This window comes from Phyllostomus hastatus, unplaced genomic scaffold, assembly GCF_019186645.2.
Source record: "Phyllostomus hastatus isolate PE091 unplaced genomic scaffold, TTU_PhHast_1.1 phas_contig_29, whole genome shotgun sequence".
Classification (NCBI taxonomy): domain Eukaryota; kingdom Metazoa; phylum Chordata; class Mammalia; order Chiroptera; family Phyllostomidae; genus Phyllostomus; species Phyllostomus hastatus.
This window is the reverse complement of record NW_025333835.1, coordinates 40,376,671-40,398,766: the sequence shown is the minus strand read 5'-3', so window position 1 is coordinate 40,398,766 and position 22,096 is coordinate 40,376,671. Positions and strand designations below refer to the sequence as shown.

The window sequence follows — 22,096 nt, the reverse complement described above, 5'->3', positions numbered from 1 at the left end:
AGACCCTTCATCCAGTCCCCAATTTGCTGCATTGCTATATTTGCTTTATCATTCTCTCTCTCTCATTTACTTGGAAGTTGCAGGCATGATGCCCGGTACCCCTAAATACTTCAGTGTGTATTTCCTAAAAACAAAATATTCTCTTACAATACCATGGTACAACTACCAAATTTGGGAAAATAATATTGATACAATACTCAATACTCTTGCTATCAAATTTTATTAAAATTTTGCCATTTCCCTTAATAGTGTCCTTCATAGAAAGGGAAAATCCTAGATCATGAGTTGTCACATTTCTTAAATTCCCCTAATTTGAAAGAATACCTCGGTCTTCCCTTGTCTTTGCTTACTGTGGCAATTTTGATGCGTACTGGCCAGCTCTTTGGGAGAGTGTCTCTTCATTTGGGGGTTTAAATCACATTGCATTTTTTTTGTATTTGATCTTCCATAAAAAAGTGAACATTTTCATTTTCTTAATGAACCTAAAAGGATGTTTGAACACACTGGAATACATCGACTTCCCAGATCCTTGCCATTCGACAAGCAGAGAATGTCTTTTTCAGGCACTCTTTCCATGCCCTAACAGCAGCTCAGGAGATTTTGTCTTGGCCCAAGCTATCCCGGGCCTTTCCCCAGGCGGTTTGTTTTGTGTTGATCAGATCACCTTCCGCTCTTCCGTTGGCTTGTTACTGTCACCTCTAGGGCTGATCTCCAAGTGCAGCCTGATACGCCCGTCCATCTAGACTCAGCTGCAGACAAATCTTTCACCCAATTAAGTCAGTTAAAAAAAACAACAACACACTGAATTCATTATAGAGGTTCTTTCCTTGGAAACTGAAGGGCAAAGCAAAATATTTACACCCAGAAGAAAGAAAATGCCCAGACTGAACTGTTTGGAGCAGTCTCTTTATTCTCGTGTAACTGAAGTCTAGCTGTAGGTCGCTTTGGATACCGGAAGGTACTCATGAAACAACTGCAGCCTGCTCTCTTTGCCTTAGTGCGGTGATCTTCAACCTTTTCCAGCTCATGGCATGCATAAACGAATTCCTGAAATTCTGCAGCACACCAAAAAATCTATATTTTTGGCGACCCCACAATAACATAGGTATCATTTTGATTCATTCACACCAGTGGTTATTGTTGTGTTGGCTGCTGTCATTTTATTTTTTATCTGACGATCTAAGGGAAAAGAGGTCAGTGCCCTTGACTAAATAGTCTGGTATTGCGTGTTTTAAAAGGTTCTTGCAGCACACCTGTTAAAAATCACTGCCTTCATGTTATCTGGGTGAGTTAAATAAGCAATTATCACACACACACACTCACACACACACACACTCCCACTCCCACTCCCACCTCAAAGGGCATTAGCTTTACCTACATCATAGTGCCTGAACTGTCTATCGAGAAATCTTTGCCATCCCACTTTAGAGGATTTTTAGAATGATCTTGGATTCTCTTTCAAATTTAAGCATTTTAAAATTAGGCCGAATGATTTCAAGTGAGAATGAAAGCATGGAATTCAACATAAATCCTTAGTGAGGTACTGCTACATTGGACAAATTGAGCTAAATGAAATGTGGCATGAAGCTGACACAGTCGGGGCCAAGCACAAGCAACCTGTGTCATCCAGCAAAAATTCGGTAGTCACTTTTAAAATTTATTCTTTTTTTTAAAGATTTTATTTATTTATTATTTTTAGAGAGGGAAGGGAGGGAGAAAGAGAGAGAGAGAAACATCAATGTGCCGTTGCTGGGGGCTGTGGCCTGCAACTCAGGCATGTACCTGCCTGCGACACTTTGGTTTGCAGCCCGAGCTCAATCCACTGAGCTACTCCAGCCAGGGCTTAAAAAAAGATTTTATTTTATTTTCATAGAGAAGAAGGGAGGGAGAAGACCTGGGAGAGAAACATACACGTGTGAGAGATACATCAGTAGGTTGTCTCTCCCACACCCCCAACCCAGGCACGTGCCCTGACTGGGAATGGGACCTAAGACTCTCCCGTATGCAATCCACTGTGCCACACCAGCCAAGTCATGTGGTTACTCTTTTTTAAATTGAAGAATAATTTTTGCTACAGCAAACACTACGATTTTGCAAGAGATGCATTTAAGTGTCTCAATCTGATTCAACCTCATGGTCGTCAAAATGCAAACTTTCTGGATTGCTCATTATTTTAAAATACCGAATTTTGCCCCATTGTCCACGGGTTCCAATTCTAGGTAAAAAAAAAAAAAAATGGTCACACTACTTTTGACCCACGACCTCCTTCTCCCCGCACCGTGGAACTTTCTACTGACACAGATCCATGACAACCGAAAGAGAGGCCGAAACCTAAGTGGGCTGAAACCCTTGTGGGCTTCACTTGCAAAGTGCCTAATCCGTTTGCCACATCACTCAAATGCAGGGCTGCATTAGACAGCTTCTTCAAGGTCCCTTGCATTTTCAGATTTCTGTGATTAAAAAAGAGTCTCGGTAGTGAATTTACCTAAAGCCCCTACGTGAAATTAGCTAGCTGAAGGCCAGGCCACCCGCAGGGTTAGAGTGAATCAGGTTTCTCTTCTTGGGGAGAGGATCCTACACCAGTAAGAGAGGCCCCAGCACCACGTGTCTGCACCAACCGCCGGATTGGAGGAGCGCATTTTAGCGCTGCAGTCTAGATGTGCAAGGTCCCGCCCAGCTGCCAGAGGAGCTGGGACGCCGAGAGAAGAAGCCAGAAAGGGATCGCGGAGGGGAGGGGGGCGGGAGGGGGGTGGGGGATCCAGAGGAGCCAGCGGCCTGGAGTCTGGGAGGGCCCGGAGGAGCGCCAGGCGGCCCGCCTCGCCACAACTTGCCCAGCTCAGACAGGCTCCATCCTGCATCTTGGAAGGAGCTGCCTCGCGTCTTCCCGCTTGGCTGCTCCGGGCCTCCTCCGGCCTGCCTGCACTAGCAGAGCGCCTGGGGTCTGGGGTCCCCAGCGACGCCCCCATCCGCCTGCAGCGCCCGGCGTCCGCCCAGGAGCGCGCAGCTGGGGTGAGCCAAGGCCTGGGATGCGCCAGGCGCCCGTGGGCATCTTGGTGCCCGCGAGGCTGGGCCCTCCTCCCGCTTCCCCTGGCTGTGAGCGGAGGCTCTGCAGACCCCGCTGGCGTGGCTGCCGCAGCCCCTACTCCTATTTGCCTCCAAAGAGGCGGCGCCTCTGGCGCCCGCGTCCTCCGGCCTTTGTCTTAGCGGGTTCGGGAGCCGGCCCGCGGTGCGCCAGGCTGGCGTCCCTGCCTGGGGATGGGGGACGGAGGGAACGGGAAGGCGTGCCCCCTTCTTTACTGTTCCGGCCATCTTGCGAGTGAGATTCGATCATGGGGCGACAGTGGCCAGCCCTGTGGCGCCCGGGGCCAGAGTGATGGCGGAGAACAGAGATGGGTGTCTCGGGCCTGCCTGCCCCTTCCCCGGACTGCAGTGGGGGCGTGCGGACAGTCCTCCTACATTCAGCTCCAAGGCGATGGTCCCAGAACATGGGTGAATCTCCCTCTGACAGGCCAGAGGCACAGAAAATAAGGAGGGATACGGGCTGGGAGCTGACATTTACTTTAAACGCCTAATTCATTTACCCACGCGTCCGTTCAGCAAATTATTAAGGCCTCTGCCTGTCTGTCCCATGCTAGGTGCTGCGGATATCACGGTGAGCAAGAGAGAGCCGGGCCCTTGTTCCCGCTGATCCCGCAGCCCAGTGGATGGAGCCCACAGTTCACAGAACTGCCAGGTCGGTATACTGACATAACTTGTTCTAAGAGGTCAGGCAGCAAGTGCACGGAAGACTCAAATTTTAAACCTAGATCTTTAAGGCTTTTATGCCCGCTGCAGTGAATCCATAACAGCTCTTCGCCCCACAAAGTTCCATTAAACGTTATGTGGGTGTATGGTTCCTAGGAAGTCATATGCAGTGCATGCTGGTTTCCTGGATGCTTTTACGTAGGCTTATTTCTAGTTACATTGCCTGGAAAGTGGTAAAAATATTTGATGTTACAGCTTTGCCACTGGTTTTTATTCTGAACTGTATTTTTCTTTCTTCTGTTCTTTGGCTGTTAGGAAAGACAAAAGTTTTCCTGATGGTTGGTCCAAGCTGAGGCTCCCCGGTGGATTGAGGAATGTCTGGCTTTTCCTCACCTCATTGACCTCGGTGGTAGCCACGGGCCGCCTTCAGAAGACCCCAAGAATGAGAGGCCGGAGGTCTATAAGTTGCTGCTAGAAATTTGTTAGCCTCTCCAAAAAAAAAAAACCCCAAAACAAAAAAACCAGAATGCAGCTGCCACACAAGTTTGTAAGGTAGATACCAGGGCCCTATAAAACTTGATGGTAAAGCTGATAGTTAAAATCCCCTCCGTGTAATTTTTGTTGTTTTACTTTCACATTTTGAAAATACATCTTTTTGGAAAGACAAAATATTAAATATTTGTGGGAGTGTTTTGGTTTGTACTTCTATCAGAAGTACACAGTTAACTCAGGCGACCAGCCAACCCACAGAGGAAGAGTCCATTTAAAAAACTACTTTTCATCTAAGAAATTTAGAAAGCCTGCCATCAAATAGAATTAACTACATTATGAATTTAATTTTGAAAACTTTATTGAGATACCATATACAAAACACACCCTTAATTTTCAGTGTGCTATTTGAAAAATTTTGTCAAATGTATATGCTCAGAGAATCAACAAAACGATCAAAATGTAGAATGCTTTATTATACCCCAGAGTGTCTTTGTGCCTTTTGACAGCCAGTCAGCTTCTGTCCCCTGTAATTTTACATAGTTTCGTTGCTTAATGTTTTCTGAGTTGTGTGTAAAAAAAAAAATGAGAATGAATAGTTATTTCTGATCTCAAAACCTAAGGCAAGAGTAGTAGTGAATACCCAGAAGATGGCAACTAGGACCGAAAGGTCCCAGGGGTGTGGATTCCCGAGCTTTAGGGACCTGGCTCTTCCTGCCCGAAGGCCAGGGAGGGTGGTGTCCCGGGAGGCAGGCACTCACGGGGTAACCTCTTGGGGGGGGTGGTGACGGGTGTGTCTACTCAGACTCGTCCAAGAGGTCTTCTCTGGTTCCACAGGGCCCTGGGTGCGCGCTGACCACGCGGGGGGGCCGGCGAGCCTGTTGCTCCCCGTTACCACGGGCCCGTTGCTCGCAGTACGGGCGTCTGGGGACGCTGCCATAGCAACGGCTTGAACGCCCAGAGTGGAGGCCGCTGCGGCTGCCGCTGGCTGCCGCCGCCTCCTGGGACCTTGCCTTTGCCTGCTGCCGAGGGGTGGGGCGGCAGCTGTTCGGGAGGCAGCCCCGGCCCCGCAGAGGAGACCGTGCTCCCTCCGATGCCGGCAGAGGTGGCCGATTTGCTTCCAAGCATGGTAAGAGACTCCAAAGCCTGGGATACCCGCCTGCCTATGCCGGGTTAGTGGCGGCGAGAGGGGCACGGGACTCACAGCTCCCCCGCCACCCCTGCCTTGTCTCCTCCCCACAGCCCTTCCATAAGCAGGTCTACTACCCCCTCGCCAACGGTCTCGAGGGTCCCGACGCCCCCGCAGGGGCCACGGCTGGGGCGGCTGCCATGGCCTGCTTCCCGCCCGGCGCGGCTGCGGGCCCCCTGCCGTTCTTCCAGTTCCGGCCGCGGCTGGAGAGCGTGGATTGGCGGCGGCTGAGCGCCATCGACGTGGACAAGGTAGCGGGCGCTGTGGACGTGCTCACGCTGCAGGAGAACATCATGAACATCACCTTCTGCAAGCTGGAGGACGAGAAGTGCCCGCACTGCCAGTCGGGGGTGGACCCGGTGCTGCTGAAGCTCATCCGCCTGGCACAGCTCTCCATAGAGTACCTGATGCACTCGCAGGAATTCCTCACCACGCAGCTGCACAACGTGGAGGAGCGGCTGCGCCTGAGCCTGGCCAACTGCGAGCAGAGCAAGGAGCTGCTCACCAAGCAGGCTGGGGAGATCAAGTTCCTCAAGGAGGAGTGTAAGCGCAGGAAGAAGATGATCTCCACCCAGCAGATGATGATGGAGGCCAAAGCCAGCTATTACCAGGTGGGCGGCTGTGTTGTGATGGCAATTCCTAACCCCCAAATGACCTCAGTTCCCACTGGGATACTGAGAGCGCTTTATGTCACTGTTTTGTTTTTAAGATTTGTACTGTCAGTAAGAAGAAACAGCATGCTTAAATTAACCAAAACAGTAACTTGAACCAACAGATGACATGGTTCGTTACCTTCTGTAGACTACCCTAGGATTAATGATTAAACAAGTAATGTTGTCTGCAGTGCTTTATTTAAATCCTGTAAGTACTGGTTGTTAGAGAAGCTGTTTCCTTCTCATCGTGTAATGAAAAAGAAACAGTGTACAAATTCCTATGCAGATGGGCCCCCACACGATGGGGAATGATTACATTTGTGGATTTTTTTTTGTTTCTTAGATTTCATAATCTTTACAAATTTACAGAAAAGTGGCAAGGACAGTGCAAAAAACTTCCATATACCCTTCAACCAGAGTCACCAGTTATTAACATTTGCCATATTTTTTTTTGTTTCTTTTGAGACATATTATGGAGCCAGTTGGCAGTCATTTGCAGATTCCTAAATATTTCAATGTGTATATTTCCTAAGAAAAACAATCACTCATATAACAACAGTATTTTAAAAACTGAAAAAAAAATGTTGCTTTTCTGTTGTTAATCGCCAGCCATTATGAGTTGGAATTGAACCCAAGATAAATAATGTCACTTTTCTTTTTTTAAAGATTATGTATTTATTTATTTTTAGGGAGGGAAGGGGGGGAGAGAGAGAGAGAGAGAGAGAGAGAGGGAGAGAGAGAGAGAGAAACATCAATGTGCGGTTGCTGGGGGTTATGGCCTGCAACCCAGGAATGTACCCTGGCTGGGAATCGAACCTGGGACACTTTGGTTCCCAGCCCGCGCTCAATCCACTGAGCTACGCCAGCCAGGGCTAATAATGTCACTTTTCAATGTAACAGAAATTACCGCATATATCTTTTCTAACCAGTTAAGCAGAGGAAGCACAGAAGATTTCAACAATGTCTGATAAAGATGTTGAAATAAGCACGGACTGGCAGGGTTGACTTAACACCCTTACGTTCTAGTCATTTGACTAAAATATGGCTTAAAACGGGGGTGTCCAACCCGCAGGGCCGTGTGTGGCCCAGGATGGCTATGAATGCCACCCAACACAAAATCGTGAATTTACTTAAAACATAACTTAGTTTTATACTAAGTTTTACTACCTACATGTGCACATTTTCCACATTAGTGATCACAAACTTCGTATCTGCTCGATTATTTTAAAAGATTGTCGAAAGGGCTGCTGCATAATTAGGGTTATTATGGGAGGACTTTTTTGCTTATCTGTGGTGGCAGATTTCATGAAAATTATGCACAGACCTTTTTGTTGTTGTTCATCAGTTTTTGTTGGTGTTTGTGTATTTAATGTGCGGCCCAAGTCAACTCTTCTTCTTTCATTGTGGCCCAGAGATGCCAAAAGGTTGGACACCCCTGGCTTAACAGGTCTCAGTGGATGTAGGTAACAGTGAATACAGAGGACTGGGTTTATGGCACCGAAAACAGTGGGGTTAACAGCGCTCAGGACCGACCTAGCAGGAGTGCCGAGAGAAGCGCATTCAAAGAAGTGGGCAGTTGGGAAAGAATACTGTGAGAAAGGCTTCGTGTTTTAGCTTTGGGTACACAACCCTGAGGTATAATTGTCAAATGGGACTTGATGTTGTTCATTGCGCATTTGTTTCAGAAGTGCTATTTAAAGTCTAAATATGTACAAATAGTGCTGAGATGGCTCTTTATAAATGAATACAGTGAGTGTATTTAAACATTTAAAAAAGTAATCTAGTGAACAGTTAAAACCTATAACATATGTACAAATTTAAAGTTTAATTTATAAACACTTTTTCATCTTTTGGCTACCATAGAAAGGGCGGTTGGTGAATCAAGATTTTCACATGTGGATGATGTAAAACACAGGTGGCAAACACAAGGCCCACCGGCCCCCTTGTTTTATCTGCTCCGGCACCTTGTTTCTATCCAGTGGCAACACCAAGCTCCTTGCCCCTAGTTAAGGAGTAGTTACATTTATCCAGTCCTAAAATTACATTCGGCCCTTTAAAAACAACCATGAGGCCGATGTGACCCCCGGTGAAATGAGTTTGACACCCTTGAATTGTATAAGGATAAAGAGGTAATGATTCAATTGTATGAAATGAGTGACACCTGCCTACTCTAGGCCACTCAGCAGACTCTGAGTAACAGCGGGGTGTGCAGGTGCGACAGAGAAGGGGTGGGAGGGACCAGACCACCTTCCCCAATACCGTAAGGCACTCTGCCCTCTCCTAAGTGGTATGACATGGTCTCTTCATGGAGTCTTTGAGCAGCGTGGGCGCTTAGGGTGACAACTTCAGAGTAAACTGCCTGTTTTTGAATCCTGGCTGTTCCACTCTGCAAGTCATTTAACTTCTAAACCTCAGTCTCCTCCTCAGGAAAATGAGAATATTACTAGTAGCTACCTTTCCAGGTTGTTCTGAGAATCCCATCAGATATTACATGTCAAGCATGAGGAAGGTTCAGTAAATAGCATCTGACACGTGGATGTTGATTTCTGCACCGGCGTCCCAGTGGTGAGCTGGCACTGCCTCTGATCTCTCTGCAAACCCTCAGACCTCTTTCAGGAGTTCCTCGTACAGTAGGGGTACAGAAAAGAAGGCCCAGAGTCACATTGCTAACGCTGTGGGAATCAGTGATTCCGGGAGAGGGGTAGTCAAAGGCTGCTGCTAAGAATAGTTGGCGCACAGGACTGAGACTCATCCTAAGAAGGCCTTTCGTTTTCGTAGCTGGAGGACTCAGATTCCTCTCCATGCTCCAGCAACACAGGCCGATTTTGGAATCTGTCAGCTACTTTCTGTTACTGTTTCCAGTGAGTCAGCCCCGTGGAGTTGGAGATGAGCATTGAGCAACAGAGAAGGCATGCATTTTGCAGTCAAGGAAACGTAGGCTAAAATATGCAACTGATAGTACTGTAACTTAATTTTCCTGAGCTTTGATTTCTTTGTAAAGTGGCGGCTGTGGAAATTTAAAAAGAGAACAATGGGAGAGCACCTAGCTCCCAGTAGGTGCACAGGGGCATGTTGGTTTTTGTGGATAGCCTTTATTAAGTGGCACATTCCCCTCTCCCCTGGAGTTTTTACTCTCAAACCATGCACTCTGAGCTCCATCAATTTGTCAGTGACAAATTAGGTTTGCTTACCCCACACTGGTGCCTGTGCCTGTGGGGGGTTTGCTGGTGAGTCTCTGCCGTGCTACGTGGTGACCCCCACTCGCCCCAAGCTTGGGGCAGTGGTTTGCCCGGCGTCCTCCCCTCTCTTACAGATCCGAGGAGAGTTGATTTTTCAGTCTGTTCAGCTTTTGACTCGTCATTAGGACGCAGTGGTGATTTTCAAGCTCCCTACATGCCGATCCAGAAACTGCAAATCTCTCAGATTTGTTTTGGTGTTTTTTGTCATCATACAGAAGTTTTTTTCCATTAAAAAAATTTTTTTTAAAGATTTTATTTATTTATTTTTAGAGAGGGAAGGGGGGGAGAGAGAGAGGGAGAGAGGGAGAGAGAGAGAAACATCAATGTGCGGTTGCTGGGGGTTCTGGCCTGCAACCCAGGAATGTACTCTGGCTGGGTATCGAACCTGCGATACTGTTTTTTTCCATTTTGATGTAGTCCAAATGTCAGTCTTTTCTGTTTTTGGAATAGGAACCCCTTCTTGCCCTGAGCTCGTAACTCTTCTGTATTATTCAATTAGTTAAAACAGTTTTTTTTATTTTTAGAAATTAGACATTGCAGCTAGGGTTTCTCATTGTTTTCTTTCCCCGGGGGCTGGGCATAGCCCTCGAGCTCACACACACACCTGAGTCGGTGTGGGCGGCCCCTGGGGTATTGGGAGGCAGCCAGGCAGGCACATGCGCAGAGAAGGCCACAGAGATTCTGTAAAGATTCTCTGAAATGCGGTGCCCAGAAATACGTCATAACATTAGTTTTCTGGGATGCTGGAACCTGAAGTTCCGATGCAGTGATACTAAGAGGAAGGCAGTGCATGAACGGAAGAACATGTCAATCGCACAATGGAGGTGACACAGCGAAATCCAAATGGAGAGAAATTCTGCAGGACGAATGTTCAGTTTCTTCAGCCAGAGGGTTGCAAGGGAACAAGAGAGAGGGAGGGACAAGCTATAGACTACAAGAGAATTAAGGGGCATAACAATCAATTGCAAAATTTGGCTTTATTTAGATCCTGACCCAAAACAAAATGTAATTTTTTTCTAAGACAATGTGTGAAATATTGGTGTGGGGGGGGGAGAAACCAAATGGTTGGATATTTGTTGCTACTAAGGAATTAATATTCACACTTTGAAAGGTGGAATAACAATATTATGATTGTGTTCAAGTTCTTTTAGCCATAAATTCTGAAATATTGACCAGTGAAATATATACTCTCCAAGATTTCCTTCAGAGTAATCCAGGGGTGAGGATATAAGTGGAATGAGTTGAGTTTTTGTTTACATTTTGAATCAGTGTTTAAGTGGAAAAGGGAGCTTTGGTGGAATTGGTGTTTTTTTTTCCTAGTAAATTCGTTTTAGGAGGCTAACTATTTCTAAGCATCTGCTTAACCATTTGTTAATGCCGGGCTCCGGGGACAAAGCTCTGAGTAAGACAGACAAACGTCAGTGACCTCAGGAACCCGAGGGGTTGGGCGGGAGACCGCAGGCAGGCGAAGTGAATACACGTGACGATGTGATTGCTGACTGGTGAGAGGCGCCATGGTGAAAACCAGACGATTGGCTGGGACAGTGACTGGCTGAAAGGTCCTCCTCGAAGACCTGGTTGAGGACAGGCCGCCATCACTCCCCAGTGTGGAAAATGCCTTATCTGCCCGCCATCCTGAACGTCAAGAAGGAGTCAGTCTGAGGAAGGGCTGGGGGGGTGGGGGTTCAGGCAGGGGACCCTCTAGAGAGGCAGAAGGAAGACAGGCATTGCTGGAGTGTCCCGACACGTTGGTGGGCACCGCCAGGCTCCTGGGAACAGCACCGAGGGCTCCGGAAAGCACCCTGTGATGGGCCGCTTGAACTGCTGCGGGGTGGTTCCCACCGCCTGGTGCTCAGTGTGGGAAGAACGCCCCTGTGTTCTGTGTCTTCTTGGCCACGCTCCCCGAATCCCTTGCTGGGATGGTGTCTTGGGGGGAGAGCCTGCAGGACATGGTGCTTCGGGCGCGTGATTTTTACGTGGAAGCGGAGGGGGGGACGCTCATCACGGGCACTCTGACCCTCCGCTCTCTCCTTCCAGTGCCACTTCTGCGACAAGGCCTTCATGAACCAGGCCTTCCTGCAGAGCCACGTGCAGCGCCGCCACCCCGAAGACTCGCACCTCGGTAAGTCGGCCCGAGCCCAGCGTTGCTGAGCTGCTTTCCTTCTGGTAACTTGTTCCTTTTTTTTCCAAGGGAGACATGGTCCCGTGCATTTCTCAGTCCTTTTAAAAGAAAATCTCGCTGTCCTTGTCCATTTATGAGCCCCTCCTATGTGCCGGGCGCTGCTCTAGGGGCCAGGGGTACAGCCCCAAGGGAAACGGGTTAAGTCCTGCATTCTGATGGCTCTTTCCTTTGTATAGGAGGGGCAGAGGAAACACAGTTAAATGAATGATTCTTTTCAAGTGGTTAGGAGAACAGGGTGGAGAGTGACTGCAGGTCATCAGCCAAGCTTCCCTGAGGAGGGGATATTTGATCAGAACCAGAATGACGAGGAGGCCCCGTCTGGGGAAAATCAGAGACATGAGTATCCCAGGCAAGGGCTGTGCAGGGCGCGAGGGTGAGGTGGGGCAGGACAGTGTGTTTGAGGACCAGAGGGTAGGTCGGTGGAGTGGAGGCAGCAGGGCAGTGATGCGTGGTGACGTTGGAGAGGAGGGAGCCAGGTCCCGTGGGGCTTTGAGCACCCTGGGCAGGAATGTGGGTGTTCTTGTAGGTGTGACGGGAAGCCTCTGGAGGTTCTGGGGGGCGGGACACCATCTAATTTGTACCTGAGAATGAGCCCTGCACCTGCTGGTGGAGAATAGACTGGAGGGGCCAGGGCGGGAGCAGGTAGAAGAGTGAAGAGCCTGCAAGAGCAGCCCAGGTGCGAGATGGCAGCGGGAGCAGGAGGGTACCAGGGAAGACGGGAGAAGTGAAGACGGAGAGAGTGCGTTCCAGACACAGAGCCCACGGGGATGGGGCTCAGCGTGAGAGGAGAGGATGAGGCCGGGACGGTCCTGGGTTTTCGAGTGTATGGTTGGGCGAACGGCAGTGGCGTTTACCAAGACGGGAAACCCAGGGGCACGGAGCAGGTTCAGGGAGGAAGGAGAATGGAGGGGTTGTGTTGGTCATGGGCGAACTTAAGTCACACATACAACTGCCGTGCACGTGGACGGGCTGGAGGTCTGGAGGTCTGGAGGTGGAGGCCCAGGCTAGGGATAACACACCTGGGAGTCATTAGCAGAGCAGCTGGATGAGGTCAGCCAGACGGAGAAGAGCGCTAAGGGCCCGCTCCAGGGCGCTCCCAACACTCGGAGCTGGAGCTCGGGAGGAGCGGCTGGGTTAGAAACAGCCTGGAGGCAGGAGGGAACCTGTGGCGTGTGTTGTCATGGACACCAAGGGAAATCAGGGTGTCAGAAAGGAGACAGTGGTTGGTTCTGTCGAATGTTCCTGAGACACAGAGTGAGACGAAGGCTGAGGACTGGCTGTAGGTGACCCTGACACAGCAGCTTCGGTGGACTGGTGGGGACAGAAGCCTGATTGGAGTGAGCTGAGCGGGGAAGCAGGCGGGGAAGTGGTCGTGTCGATGACAGACTTATACTTCAACAGTTTTCTGGGAAGGAGAGCAGAGACAGGAGGCATGAGCCGGGGGGCAGTGGGGGGGCGGTCAAGGGCAATGTCTGTCTTGTTTGCTGTGGGAGATCCTCAGATGGGTTTGGGTACTGATGTGGGTTAACCAGTGTGTAGAGGGAGGAACTAGAGAAGTAGGAGAGGGAAAGGGTTCTGTAGCTGATCAAGGAACCAGGTCTCCTAGTACTTAAATGTTCTCAGAAGGAAAGAATGCAAGGTCTGTTCCTCCATGAGGAGATCAAAGCATTCTGCAGACCGCTGCAGTACACCGCAGAAATTCTCCTTGTGGTCTTGCGTAGTTTGAGTGTCTGGACACGTGTACTTCTAGCTTGCGCCTCAGCGCCTGCTGTCCCCTCCCTTTTGGGCCAATCTGTTGCCGTTTCTGCCCATTTCGGGTAAACAGATTTATTTAGGAAACAGCTAAGCTTTGTGTAAACCACTCGAACAGCATAATATTCCATTTATAGGCCATGGACTACAGATACAACTTAGCAATATAGTGGAGAAATTGGAAAGATGAAGTATTGTAATGAACCTATCATTCTTCAGTGTGAAACTGACTTTCTCTCTCTTCTGTTTCAGTTTCCTATCCTCTCTCATACTCGTTTCAGAGAGCCCTTCACCCTCTGAAATGAGTATTATTTCTTCAGACCATCTCTGAGATTCTGACTTTCCGCTTTGGTTTCCATACCTTTCATGTCTACACTCACAGACACATGTATATCCATTCAGTCATGTGTACATCTGCATGTAAGTACATGTACATAACTACTCCTCCCTTCGCCGGTTGCTTCCTCCTACAGCTTTGCACTCCCGCGTTTCGCCCTGTCGGCAGGCTGACCCCCCACCCCGAGTTTGCATTCCGGGGGCCGGCCTCTGCTGGCCTTAGCACGGATGGGGTCCCCGGGGGGGCTCGCTGAGAGCGCAGGGATGGCGACCACAGAGGTTTCAACACCATGGTATCTGAAGTAGGAGCCATCGCGTCCCCACCTTGAAGAAGGGCCCAGGATTACTCCTTGCCACCATTGTCGCTCCCCGAATGGGCTCTCACACCGCCTCTGTGGAGTAATCCGACCTCAAAACCGTAGCTGAAAGAATCTGCCGAAAATAATTCAGTGCCCAGCCATACCATGGGCTTCGGCGTAAACACTTAAGGGGCAAAACTTGGCTCACGTGGCATAAAAAACATGTATTACCCCAAGTACGAGCCGTCTCCTCTGTCTGACCGGTCGAGCTCCACCCCGTGGGTTTTCAGGTAGGTTTCAGAAGCACGGGTTTCACGGCATGTGACACAGCGTTTCCGTTGCCCCAGAGTACAAGAAAAAGGAGCAGACCGACTCGCTGCAGAAGGAGGTGGACATGCTGAAGGAGCAGCTGCAGCTCACCAAGTCCCAGCTGGAGGCCTCCCAGCACGCCCACGCTCTGCGAGTGGCGGAGGTAGGGCGCGGGATCATCGTGGAGTAGCCACGGTGGTTGGGAAGGACAGTGGTTGGGAAGGATGGGCGTGTTCGTGAGGATTCCCCAGGGAGGCCGTCCAGTCCTGGGCTTTTCTTTGCTGGGAGGTTGTTGATTACCGATTGGACTTCCTTACTCCCTGACTGGTCTCTTCAGATTTCCTATTTCTTTGTGATTCGGTCTTGCTAGGTATGTTTCTGGGAAATTCATTCATTTCCTTTATTTATTTATTTATTTTTGATTCATTTCTTTTATATTGTCCAATATGTTGGCATGACTGTTCCTAGTAGTCTGTTAGCGATCCTTTTGTAACTCTGCGGTATCAGTTGTAATGTTTCCTCTTTCATTTATCATTTTATTTGAATTTTCTCTCTTTCTCGGTCAGTCTACTTAAAGGTTTCTCAGTTTTGTTTATCTTTTCAAAAAATCAACTCTCAGTTTTGTTCATCTTCTCTGTTATTTTCCTGTTCTGTATTTTACTGATTTCTGCTCTAATCTTTCTTATTTCCATCCCTCTGCTAACTTTGGGCTTCGGTTCTTCTTGCAGCTATTTGAGGTGTCACGTTAGCTTGTCTCTCTGTGATTTCTTTCTTCACAAAGGCGTTCAGAAAAGCTGTTACGCTTTCTTAGAACTGCTTTTGCTGCGTCCCACACGTTAGCCTGTTGTGTTGCCATTTCTGTTTGTCTCCAGATATTTTTTCATCCCGTTTTGATTTCTTCTTTGATTCACTGGTCATTCAGGAGTGTGTTGTTTACTTTCCACGTATTTGTGAATTTTCCGGTTGTCCTCCTGTGAACTTATTATTGCTAGTTTCATAGTATTGTGGTCTGAAAAGATGCTGGGTGTAAGATACAGTCATGCCCGGTGACCTAACACATGGTCTGTCCCGGAGAATGTCCCGTGTGTCCCCTGCCGTTGACAGGATGCCCTGTGCGTGTCTGTGGGTTCGTTTGAGCTACAGCAGGGATTTTCAACAGGTGTGCCGCAGGAGTTTTGGAAACATGCAGCACCTGACCGACTGTGTAATCGGAGCGCTGACCTGTTGTCCCTTAGATTGTCAAACAGAAAAATTGACAACTGCCAGCACTGCAGTAACCATCCAGTGTGAATGAATGATAATTATACCTATTACTTGGTCAGATCGGCAAAAAATATATTTTTGGGTGTGCCACAGAATTTTCAGACTTAGTTCATGTGTGCCAGAGATGAAAAAGGTTGAAAATTGCCGATCGATAGTGCCGTTCAAATCGTGTTTTTCTTCATTGATTTTCTGTCTGGATGATCTATCTGTCCAGTATTGAGAGTAGGGTATTCAAGTCCCCTGTTATTGTATTGCTCTTTATTTCTCCTTTCTGTCCTGTTAATAAGTTGCTTTATATATTTAGGTGCTGCAATGTTGGCTGTATAAATATTTATAATTCTTGTAGCTTTGTCATGAATTGAACCCTTTACTGTTCTAGAATGACTCTGTTTGTCTCTTGAAATCTTTCTTTCTTAACCTAGGCATTTATAACTCTAAATTCCCCTCTGGGCCCTGATTGGCTGCTTCTCTTTTTTGGTGTGTTGTATTTTAATTTTCATTTATCTCCAGGTATTTTCTAATCACCCTAGTGAGTTTTCATTTGACCCATTAGAGGAAGAATATGTTCTTCGAGCATCGTGTATTTTTATTTTCCACTTTCCCTTCTGTGAGTGATTTCTGGCTTTACTCCATTGTGGCTTGAAGAACAGGCTTTGTGTGATTTCAGTCTTTTAAAATTCATTGAGAATCACTGTCTGGTCTAACACATGGTCTCTCCTGCTGAACCTCCGGTGTGCATTTAACAAGGTTCTATAGTCAGCTGATGCCCAAATTGATATGTTGTCAAGAAAGACTGAATAGACTCTTTCTTTTAAAGTATGTTTACTGTTCCCGCATTTTGCATGTCTACTCAACAAGTTCACAGGTCACAGAACTCTCTGGACACATTGGGCCTCTGCATTTGTATTTTAAGGATTTAGGATGCGTGTTGCCTTTGGTTCATAAAGATTGTTGTGCGCGGACCTGCCATCATACGAAGTGTTGTGGGGAGCCTTTTGGAGACATGCAGTGCTAGCTGACCCATTGGAGGCGAAGCTACGCCCACTGATGTAACATTTTACCTATTTGCCTCATATCAGAACTTTTGAAGCCATGTTTTAAAATGATTTCAGGAGTATGAATTGCAGAAAACAAAAGAGGAAGAACTTCTGAAGTTGTTTCATAGGTGGAAAGAAGAAGAAAAGGAGAAGTTGGTAGACGAAATGGAAAAGTTCAAGGAAATGTTTAAGAAGGAGTTTAAGGAATTGACCTCCAAGAATATGGCACTAGAATATGTAAGTATTTTTTTTTAAGATTTTATTTATTTATTTTTAGAGAGGGAGGGAGAGAGAGAGAGACAGAGAAACTTCAATGTGCGGTTGCTGGGGGTTATGGCCTGCAACCCAGGCATGTACCCTGGCTGGGAATCGAACCTGGGACACTTTGATTCCCAGCCTGAGCTCAATCCACTGAGCTACGCCAGCCAGGGCTAGAATATGTAAATATTAAACTGAGGGTTCCTCATTGCACTGGCAGAGCCATTGCCTGGAAAGGTGGCATTAGAATGGCAGCACAGCCACTTGATGCACAAGTCCCTTTATCGTGCCCTGGCCCAGACACGGCCCCTCCCTGTGCGTCTGGAGGTCTCTTGAAGCATGCAGAAGACATACAGCAAATCAGAAAAGTTATTTTCTTTGAGAGCGGGAGCTTTGTCCCCAAACCCTAGTGCAGAACACTTGGTACGTTTGGTTGGTTGATAGAAGAGGGTCCCTCTCTCATTAGCTGGTTAGGTTTAAAAAATCTGAAACCATAGACTCTTCCCTGAGTTCAGGGACTTTCCAGGAAAGGCTGACACAGATCACCAGTGTGGGAGGGAGAGGAAGCTGACCCAGAAAGACAGAGGCTGGGCCGACTGCTGAGGAAGGCGGGTCTAGAGCAGACGGGATTTGGCCAAAGGGGCCCCCTGTTTCCCGTGGGAGCAGCCTTGCCGCGCTCAGCCCTGGTTGCATGCATGGATGAGAAGGACACACGCCTCGCTCGGCTGGGACCTTCGTCTTCTGCGAGCGCCTTCTTCAGTCACAGTGGCCACTGTCACTTAGCTAACAACTACCTGAGCCTGCTGGGCAGCTCGGTGCCACCTCACCCTTAGGCAAAAGTAATGCAGGAGGTCAGGGATGATCCTGGAGCTCCCTCTAGGGGCCAACAGGTTTTATAAACTAAAACAGGGGTGTTTGGGGAATACTGCTAAGATCCTTCGCTAAAATGCCTTGAACTCTCACATAAGGGCGAGCAAACTATGACCTGGGAACTGAATCCAGCACGCCCCTGTTTTTTGTATGGTGCATGAGCTAGCAAAGGTCTTTCCGTTGTTCAGTGGTTGAAAAAAGTCCAGAGAAGACTGTGTCATGCCACAGGAAAATGATACGAAGTTCACATTTCAGTGTGTACAAGTCAGGTTTTTCAGAACACAGCCACACTCTTTTCTTTACACCTTGTCCACGGTGCTTTTGTGCTGGACCCATAGAGTTGAGGGATTGTGACCAAGATCCTATCCATGTCCCCAGACCAAGAAAGTTTGCTCTCTGGCTCTTCAGAGGGAAAGTTTGACAGCTCCTGTCATATCCGTATGGGCCCAGGGTTAACAACTGGCGAAGGTGAAATGGATGTTTCATCTTTCCTGTAAGTTGTCATTTGCCGAAAAAAAAGGTGGGGGCAACACCATTGGGTGGCTCATTGTGTCTTTTCTGTAGGGATCCCTTCAGGCACCTTCCTGTGGGTTCAGTTTCCCCCGTCTTACCTTTCCCTGGCCCTGTTCCTCCTGAGCACCAGAAGCCCTAGGCGGCAGTGGTTTCCCTCCCACAGTGCCCCCCCCCCACCCGGGGTCCTCTGCTGCACCCACCTGTGGCTCCTTCACAAAGTGGGTGCCACGTGGCCCCCAGGATCTGGGTGCTGACCAGTTTAAGACTGACTTCCTACATCTTCCCCATGAAGGTCACATTTTTTTTTTCTTGTCATGATCTGCCAGGTACTGTTCTTTCTCCTGAGATTCCTTCCATGGTCCTGCTCCCTGCCCCTAGAATAATCATGGAATAGGACTTCTTTCCACAGCTTTGCCATTCTTAACTTCTAAAAAAAGAAAAAACCTTTATTGAGAAATAGTTCACATACCATACAGTTCATCCGCTTAAAGTATGCAATTCCGCGGTTTGTAGTATGTTCACAGACTTCGGCAACCATCCTCACGGTCATTTTAGGACATTTCCTTACCCCTGGAGAACCCCTGTACCCCTCAGCACTCAGCCACACAGCCCCCTTTGCCCCTGGCCACTGGCGACCATGGAGGTGCTCCCTGTCTCTGTGGACCCGCCTGTGCTGGGCACTGAGTCACACAGCATGTGATCCTTTGTGGGTGACATCTTTCACTTAGTGTCATGTTTTCAAGATTAATTTGTGTTGTAGTATTTATCAGTATTTTATTCTTATTTGTATTGCCGAATGACGTTCCATGGTATGGGTGTACCATATTTATTTGTGCATTCTTCAGTGGATGGAATTTGTGGTGTTTGCCCTTTTGGGCTATCGGCAGGTGGTAAAATTACCATTAAAAATAGACTTTTTTTTTTTAGAGTAGTTCAGGTTTACAGAAACACTGAGCAGATAGCATGGAAAGTTCTGTACAAGCCCCCCTCTCCTGCTCTATACACGGTTCCCCATATCCCGACATCTTAAATTGGTGGATTTGTTACAATTAATGAAGGGGTATTGATACATTTGTGTTCATTAAAGTCTGTACTTCCCCCCGATTTCTTTAGTCATTGCCTAAGCCCCTTTTTGCTCCAAAGTCTTATCTAGGATGTCACGTCACATTCAGTTGTCCCATCCCCTCAGGCTCCTCCTCTCTGACAGATTTGCTTTTGGTGCCCTGGGCAAGGTTGATTGTAGGCTGCCCCTCTGTTGGAGCCGATTCGGTGTTCTTCTCACGGTCAGACCGGGCCCGGGCCCACGGGTTTTGGGGAAGAAGACCTCAGAGTTCAAGTGCAATTTTCATCACAGGATACCAAGGGCGCACGCCACTTACCTGATTTACGGTTGTGGGTGTTGTCCTTCGCCGCCTGGCTGGGATTCCATTTGCCGGGCGTCTGCACTGAGAAGCAGCCTCCCCCTAGTCTATACTGCCCTCCTGAAGAGAAGTTGCCCCGTGCAGCCCCAACGTAAAGGGCGGGGACCCGTGCTCGGCCACTCCTTTGTTTTTGAAGCTAACGTGCAGTAGCACCTTCGGGGCTCGCTGCCAGTGCCTTTGGGACTGACACACAATGTCAAGGGTGACATTGAAATGCTCTGCCCCTAATGGATTCACGGGTGTGGTCCTGGATGAGGCTGGCCTCGTCGCTGAATCAGCAGCACCCGGTTCCTCTGCTCCTGGCAACTGTTCCGCGCCCATCAAAAACATTAAGACCCATTGTTCCAGATTAGAAAGTCAGCTTTCCTTGTGCGTGTTCCTTGGTTGGAAATACACACAAAAAAGAAAATCTCTGGAAAAAAGAAAGAAGAGAAGCACACTGAGCATCCAGTAGCATAGTCAGATTTAAAACATGGAGACTCTCCCCAATTTTATTCCCTGTTTAAATCTCACAAAAGCATAAGCGTTTGTGCCAGTGATTTTTGCGTTCCCTTTCACAGCAACTGTCAGAAATCCAGAAGTCCAACCTGCAGATCAAGTCCAACCTAGGCACGCTGAAAGATGCACAGGAGTTTAAAGAAGAACGTCCTCAGTGTCCCCAGGACTTCCAGAACGTGATGCAGTTTCTCGACAGTCAGGTACGCGAAAGTGGGCGGTGGCTGCGCCGGAGGCCTACTTTTTCTTAATGTGGTGACTTACAGCATCTTTCCTTTCAGTGACCATAGGGTGGCTGGTCCTTTTTTCTGTCCCCCAACACATGCGTAGTTCACAACGGGTGTTCATTAGCTCCTTGTTGATCGGCTAATGGATGTGGCCACAGAGCAGTTGGCAAAATTGCTTCATTTTTCCCTAAGATAATACCTACTCGAGTTGGTTAGCATTACCTCAGTATTTATTTCCCATACTTCACATGTATGTCTCAGTGTCGGAAAGCCTGGGAAGGCATATCGAAGCACTAATTTTATTTTTATTTGAGCTTAAATATACAACTGCATTGGTGAACTGATGATCTTTTTTTAAATATATTTTATTGAGTATGCTATTACAGTTTTCCCATTTCACCCCCTTCACTCCCCTCCGCCCTGCACACGCCGGCCCACCCACATTCCCCCCCTTCTGTTCATGTCCATGATCTTTTGCATTTATCAAACAAAATCACAGGCATTTGGAAGTGAATGTCTGTTATCAGCACAATCTTCACACTGGTTCTTTGTGTCATGCTCATTTGGGGGAGCATTGTTTGATATCTGGAAGCAAATAGAGATTAAAGGTATGAATTTGGGATTTTTTTTAAAAAGCAGTCATACGTCATTTCAAAAAGCAAGTGCGTCATTGCAATACAGACAGCTGCCACTGTTGCCTCGTTGCCCCTCACGCCCCCCCCACCCCCACACCTGCCTTCCGCCTTACAGCCAGGCCGGCCGCGAGTGTCCCTGTCCTGTCTGCGGTTTCTCAACGGCCCCCCGTTTTTCACTGAACACAAACTACTCTTGTTTTACTGTTTCCCAGGAAAGCAAGTGGTCCGCTCGAGTTCAAGCTCTTCATCAAGAACACAAGAAGGAGAAGGGTCAGGTAAGACGAAGGAAATGCCCCTGTGTTCATGCAGCATTATTCACGACAGCCGAGGCACGGAAGCAGCCTAGGTGTCCATCAATGGGCACGTGGGTAAAGATGCGAGGTCCATTCGGCAGTGGAATATCGCTCAGCCATAAAAAATGAAATTTTGCCATTTGAGACTGCATGGATGGACCTACAGTGCATTGTGCTAAAGTGACATAAGTCAGACAGAGAAAGACAAGTACCATATTATTTCACTTACATGTGAAATCTGAAAAAACAAAATAAACAAAGTAAACAAATAGAGAAACTCATAGATACAGAGAACAAAATGATGATTGCTAGGTGGAAGGGGTGCTGGGAGGGCTGGGTGAACAAGGCGAAGGGATTGAGAAGCACAAATCACTATATTGTATACCTGAAACTAATATAATTTTGTATGTCAGCTGTATCTGGGAAGAAAAAAAAAACAGAAAAAGAAACCAATGGCCTATATAAGTGGGTCATTTTTGCAAAAAGTATTGGCTTTTCTTTATAATTAAGCTAGTATTTTTCACTTAATAAAATTTGTTGAGAAGTGGATAGCAAAAATTAAAATTACTTACAATTTCAATACCAAAGATAACTACTACTATTGCTTTGTTATAATTTCTTTCAGTCTTTTTTTCTATGCAATAAATGTTGGATTTCTATAAGTTAGAAACCCATACATACAATCTTATAAATTTTGAAGTATGCTTTGTATCTATAACTTTATATATGTGTCACTTAATACATCCTATGTTTTAAAATAGTCTTCAAAATCATGCTTTTTAATGATTGCATGATGATCTGTAGATGTCTCATAAGTTATATAATCATTTCTTTCATTGTTGAATAACATGTTTCTAGTTTTTTTTCACACAGTGACAATCTAATTTTTAAA

At 47.5% G+C, this 22,096-nt stretch overlaps 1 protein-coding gene across 4 annotated transcripts in view; it reads left to right on the top strand.

Annotated features, from left to right (window-relative positions):
- The first annotated feature begins 2,746 nt into the window (after window positions 1-2,746).
- The window catches only part of DZIP1 (DAZ interacting zinc finger protein 1), a 47,550-nt gene continuing 28,200 nt past the window's right edge, over window positions 2,747-22,096 (top strand). For 2 of the 4 annotated variants that reach the window (XM_045839221.1, XM_045839218.1), the window contains exons 1-10: window positions 2,747-3,009; window positions 3,636-3,733; window positions 4,060-4,296; window positions 5,071-5,362; window positions 5,476-6,033; window positions 11,352-11,436; window positions 14,231-14,355; window positions 16,568-16,729; window positions 20,115-20,252; window positions 21,124-21,186. In XM_045839221.1, coding sequence (XP_045695177.1) covers window positions 5,327-5,362; window positions 5,476-6,033; window positions 11,352-11,436; window positions 14,231-14,355; window positions 16,568-16,729; window positions 20,115-20,252; window positions 21,124-21,186 — 1,167 coding nt within the window. In that variant the 5' untranslated portion in view covers window positions 2,747-3,009; window positions 3,636-3,733; window positions 4,060-4,296; window positions 5,071-5,326. The remainder of the gene's footprint in view (window positions 3,010-3,635; window positions 3,734-4,059; window positions 4,297-5,070; window positions 5,363-5,475; window positions 6,034-11,351; window positions 11,437-14,230; window positions 14,356-16,567; window positions 16,730-20,114; window positions 20,253-21,123; window positions 21,187-22,096) is intronic. The other 2 variants (XM_045839219.1, XM_045839220.1) reach the window with 2 other exon arrangements.